Source organism: Bombus bifarius, unplaced genomic scaffold, assembly GCF_011952205.1.
Source record: "Bombus bifarius isolate JDL3187 unplaced genomic scaffold, Bbif_JDL3187 scf7180000009162_frag, whole genome shotgun sequence".
Taxonomy (NCBI): Eukaryota; Metazoa; Arthropoda; class Insecta; order Hymenoptera; family Apidae; genus Bombus; species Bombus bifarius.
The window spans coordinates 3059-9288 of NW_022884942.1; the positions used below are offsets into that span (position 1 = coordinate 3059).

Sequence of the window (6230 nt, forward strand, 5' to 3'; positions counted from 1 at the left end):
TAAAATAATCATACATTTTTTTTTGTTCAACATTTGTAAAATACGATATTATCAAGATCACCAAGCAGGTAATCTTCAATTCTTAATTAATATAATAAAAAACATAATTAATGATTGTTTGATGGTTTTATTATTATCTCTATAATACAAAAGCACAACATCGTGTCAACAGTTTATATAGTTCGTATGTTTCTGTAGGAATACACAAATAATAGTTCTCTATCACAACGTAATCTAAAGGGAAAACCCTAACTAAATGACAAAAATATCGGTAATAACTGGAACTAATGAATGTTAAAAGCAATCAGTATATTCCATACAAACTTCCATCAACACGATTCGTTCTTCATTCTCTCAACACACTAAGACCGCAATCTTTAAACGCTTATAAAACCATAAGCAATCGTGAAGTTTAGAATTCGCTAACTGGGCATCTCTCAATCCAGTTTTTGATCTTGGGCAGAAGGAGGACCTTTTTCTCCAGCAGCTTCAGATTCTCGTAATTCTCGATCAGATCAGACTTGTACATAAAGTTCAAATAATCGAGCAGAGCAACGAATGTTAAATCAGCCCAAGAGAGAGTACCATCGTAGAAGTAGCCGTCATTTTCCTTCACTTGCTGGTCCAAACGTTCTAAAATGAACGGCAGCGTCTCTTCAGCAGCCTTGCGTTTTGCAGCTTTGACCTTCTCGTCCTCCTCATAGTGGAAGGCGGCAATTTCTGAAAATTTGTTTTCAGTTAAATACTATTCGCTAATGTTATACTAATTTGAATACAGTGTTGTGCGAAATTTAAATGATACTGAAGATAGAATTACAATCCTTTTTAATCCTTTGTCTTGTATTGTTGACATACGTGTATCGTTCGATTAAATCAAATATTAAATCGGATTTCAACTAATAAATACCTGAACAGATATGTACTATCTGTTATCAAGATTCTCATAAGATTTATGCAAAACAGCACTGGATACTCACTATGACGAATATCATGAATAGTATCAACAGTGGCATCAATATGAAGATTTGCCCAGTCAGTCTTTCCAGTTAAGTCATATTGTTTGGCTAAGAAACGGCAAATAGCTGTAGACTGAGCAACCTTCCTTCTATCAGCTACGAGCATAGGAAGCAGGCCATAAGGAGTCACTAAAAACATACAACCAATAGAATCAAAGATTCTATCGAACAAACAGATTATGATGCTTCTTAAATATCTAGCTTCCTGTTATCTGTTTTGGAAAGATATAATTTAATTTATTGATAATTTATCAGCAAACGAAGGGCATTGTCTCCTTAACAATACCTATTGTTCTCCCACATATCTTATAGAGCAGTTCGCTGTGGAGTGCCGAAGCGTGCAGACGTGTCTCTAGTGCCCAGCGTAGTTCGAAAACAACACGTGTCGCCCAACCGCCGAAAGTGAACACAGCTAAGTGTCCCTTACCCTTTAGGGAGAAGAAAATCCCACGCACCTAACCCCAACCGAATACTAGCCTCACAGCCTCACGACTAGTTGTTCATTCCGAATTAACTAGCTCGATGATGGCCCAACAACCGCGACCAGGCTCTCCGGAGCAGACTCGCAGCTACCCCGAGCTAGCCCCCCCCCCCGTGGCAGAAGTGTAGCAGAACTCACCGCTCTAACGACGCTAATACTACAAAGAAAAGGAAAATAGAAACAGCAACGCAAATAAACACACACAACAGATTCGCCGTATTGGAATCCTCAAACGACGCCATGGAAATCGTAGAAGCGCCACCAAACCAACACTCACAGAGAATCCCCCCTCCCCCACCAATATTTGTGGACGACGTCATTGACATACAGACAATGACCAGGTCCCTAGAGAGAGATACCAGCAAGGAGGAATATAACCTTAAGATAAGCAACAATAGAGTAAAAATACTGCCGACGAACCCAGAAGCTTACAGAAAACTCACCAAGACACTCAGGACCCTGAACGCCAACTTCCACACCTACCAACTCAAACAGGAAAGGCCTTTCCGGGTGGTCCTACGAAACATACACCACTCAGCAGACATAGACGAACTCAAATACGAACTCTCAAAACTCGGCCACGAAGTCATCAACGTAAGTAATATAAGGCATAGAGTCTCGAAAGACCCGTTATCCTTATTCTTCCTAGACATTAAACAAAAGCCGAACAATAAGGAAATCTACAACATCAGTCGCCTAATGAACGCGATAGTAAAGATCGAACCACCGCTCGTGAAAAAAGAAATAGTGCAATGCAAAAGGTGCCAAAGGTACGGTCATACGCAGAAATACTGCAACCATACTTTCCGCTGCGTTAAATGCGCAGGCACTCACTCCACTGACCAGTGCGCCAAATCACCGGAAACTCCAGCGAAATGCATCCACTGCCAAGGGGACCACCCTGCCAACTACAAAGGCTGCCCAGCATATAAAACACTATACACGAACAGGTACCCTAAGCTCAGAGCAAAAGAGGTATCCAACCAAACACCCAGCCCGCCGAAATTCACGACTACCCCAACCCCCTCAACCAACCAAACACCCAGTCCTACCAAATTCATCTCCACCTCAACCTCCTATGCACAAGCAGTACAAGGCATCCAAAATAACCCGAACAGCCAAAGGAACCTTCCCCAAAACAGTGTCCCCAACCCACCTAACACAGACAACTCCTCAAGGCTTGAAAAGCTAATAGAGAAACAATCAGAGCAAATAAATCACTTGCTATCGCTACTAACACTCATCGTGGAAAAATTAGCACGCCCCGGCTCAAAATAAAACCAAGGCGCATAGCACTCTGGAACGCCAACGGTCTAGCGCAACACAAACTTGAACTAGAACTCTTCTTAAAACACCAGCAAATCGACGTAATGCTCGTATCGGAAACCCACTTCACCGTCAAGAGCTACCTGAAAATAAATGGTTACAAATTCTACCATACCCAACACCCCAGCGGAAAGGCCCACGGTGGCACCGGAATAATAATCAAAGCAAGTATTAAGCACTACGAACTTCCATCATTCCAGAAAGACTACCTCCAAGCAACAAACGTAGCAATAGAAGACTGTCATGGCTCAATCACCACCTCAGCAGTATACTGCCCTCCCAGACACTCCATCGCCAAAGAAGACTTTGATAACTTCCTGGACACCCTGGGCAATAGATTCATAGTTGGAGGAGACTATAACGCCAAGCACACCAATGGGGCAGCAGACTGGTTACAGCAAGAGGCAAAAACCTCTTAAACAGCATAATAAACAACAACCTCAACTACCTCACCACATACGAACACACATACTGGCCAACTGACACCAACAAAATACCCGACCTTCTCGACTTCTTCATAACTAAAAATATCCCATCAAGACACGTCCAGATCAACTCCTCGGCTGATCTCTCCTCTGATCATTCTCCCGTGATAGCAACAGTCAGTTCAACAATCATCGAGAATACACCTAACGGCTCCATTCACATCCAACACACCAACTGGCAGCTCTTCAGAGAAGTCTTTACACACTCAACCTCAGCCTTCACCCCACTAAAAACAAAGGAAGATATCGAAGCAGCCACGGAATACTTAAACACGAGCATAATAAACGCAATCCGCCTCACCACACCGACAAAGGCATCTAACAGCAAACAAGAATATCCCCAATACATACTAAAAAAAATAGCAGAAAAACGTAGACTAAGAAGAGTATGGCAGACCCATAGAACACCGGAGGACAAACGCAAACTTAACAACGCAACTAGGAAGCTATCCAGAACCTTAAAAATCTATAAAAACGACTGCTTCCATAAATACCTCGCCAGCTTATCCCCCACAGCCGACGCCAACTACTCACTATGGAAGGCCTCCAGGAAACTCACACGCCCCCCACAAATAATCCCACCTATCCGCCGTCCGCAAGGTGGATGGGCGCGAAGCCCTACAGAAAAAGCCGATCTGTTTGCTAAACACTTGTCAAAAGTATTCAAACCCCATTCCCCCAAAGCCGCCGCGGACGTTACCGAATACCTGCACACCCCCTTCCAAATGTCCCCTCCTATCGAACCCTTCTCCTCTGCAGAGACTATAGAAACAATCAGTCGCCTAAACCCCAAGAAAGCAGCGGGACACGACCTAATAAGCAATAAAGCAATCAAGGGACTTCCCACAAAAGGGATAGCACTCATCACATCGATTTTTAATGCTATCCTTCGCCTGGAACACTATCCTAAGGCCTGGAAAATCTCATTGATTACCCTCATCCCTAAACCCGGTAAACCGATATACGAAACCTGCTCCTATCGCCCAATCAGTCTTTTACCTACCCTGTCCAAACTATTCGAGAAGATGCTCACGAACCGACTCCTTCCAATCCTAGAGAACTTGAAAACACTCCCAGATCACCAATTCGGCTTCCGAAAACATCATTCTACAGTAGAGCAAATCCACCGCTTAACTCATACGATCAGCCAAACACTTGAAAAGAAAAAATATTGCTCAGCGGTTTTCCTAGACATCCAACAGGCATTCGACAAAGTATGGCATGAAGGGCTACTATACAAGATTAAAAAGATCCTACCTCACCCCTACTACTCCATCCTAAAATCTTACCTAACCAATAGACAATTCATGGTTAAATGCCTAGACGCCACTTCCGCAACATTCCCAATAGAAGCCGGCATACCCCAAGGTAGTGTCCTCGGACCCATACTGTACTCCATCTACACTGCCGACCTACCCATATCAAACGATATAACAATAGCGACATTTGCAGACGACACAGCGCTATTAGCTACCCACGCAGACCCGGTAATAGCCTCATCCACTCTCCAGCGAAGTTTCGACTCCATGGAAAAGTGGTTTCACAAATGGGGCTTCAAAGTCAACGAAAAGAAATCCTCACATGTAACCTTCACGCTCCGAAAACAAACCTGCCCCCAGGTCACCATCAACAATGCAACAATCCCTAGCAGGGACACAGTCCGATACCTGGGCATGACCCTGGACAGGAGACTAACGTGGAAGACACACATCTCAGATAAAACGAAGCAACTAAAGGACAAACTAAAAAAACTCTATTGGCTCACGGGCCGACGCTCCAAACTAAACATACAGAATAAAATTACCCTCTACAAGACCGTAATAAAACCTGTCTGGACCTACGGAATCCAACTATGGGGAACAGCAAGCAACTCCAACATTGAAATACTCCAACGCTTTCAATCGAAAACGCTAAGATCCCTAATTGACGCACCTTGGTATGTAACCAATGAAACAATACACCGCGACCTCAAGATACCCACCGTCAAAGAGGAAATAGCAAAATATAGCGACAGATATAGCAAAAGAATCAACAAACACCGAAACCCCCTAATCACTGGACTACTCGATACGACGGACCAGATTCGCAGGCTGAAGAGGCACTGCCCGCTAGACCTAAACGTTAGATTCATTTAATTATCCAAATTAAGCATTTGCACCTACTTATAATACTTATAAATTATACCTATCTATAATAAGTATTAACTTATTGTAAATAAACAGTCATGTCAGTGCGCTACGCCAGAAAAATTACTGAAAATTCTCAACGCGAGAATTGATTGTAATTTCAACAAATAAATAAAAAAAAAAATCTTATAGAGCAATGGAGAGTAAACAATAATCTCTGTTATACTCTGCATAATTGTGTTCTACTTTATTTAGCTACTTTAGTTAAATTAGGAAAGATGAGATTTAAGAAACAGAACTTCTTTAAATTTTAAGCTTACAGGGCTTTATTTCTGGCCAGACGTCCTTTTTGATACGTTCATCTTCAAATGGAATACTAGCATAGCTGAAGAAGAACGGATTGGTTCTGCCAATGCCGTAACTGGGAAGTAAGTCAATTTATAGAGCGGCATCTTCCTGGAAGTATAATATATACAAAGTAAAAACGAAGAATCATTGATGACAAGAATTATATTATTACAAATTATGAAGTATAAGACAATTTAAGTAAAAAGCATCAACTACTAACTACTCGCATAGCTATTTGTATCTTTATATTTTAATATAGCTTAGATATAAAAAGAATATTATTTTTGGATGTAATAATGTATAAACTTGCGCCAAATATTATAACAAAATATTGCACTTTCTATTTAAGTAGGATAGACATATTACCGGCAGCATATCTTTTTTCTATAGCAATGAAATTGTTTATAAAAAAGTTTATAAGAAAACTATCAATTAATGCAAACAACGC

At 41.6% G+C, this 6230-nt stretch overlaps 1 protein-coding gene across 1 annotated transcript; it reads right to left on the minus strand.

The window, feature by feature from the left end:
* Nucleotides 1-278: 278 nt before the first annotated feature.
* Nucleotides 279-5788, minus strand: LOC117214125 (glutathione S-transferase-like). The gene is made up of 3 exons (XM_033459960.1): nucleotides 5755-5788; nucleotides 978-1145; nucleotides 279-720 (listed from the first exon to the last, which is right to left on the minus strand). The coding sequence occupies exons 2-3, from the start codon at nucleotides 1120-1122 to the stop codon at nucleotides 413-415; spliced, it is 453 nt and encodes a 150-aa protein (XP_033315851.1). The 5' UTR covers nucleotides 1123-1145; nucleotides 5755-5788; the 3' UTR covers nucleotides 279-412.
* Between the last annotated feature and the right edge of the window lie 442 nt (nucleotides 5789-6230).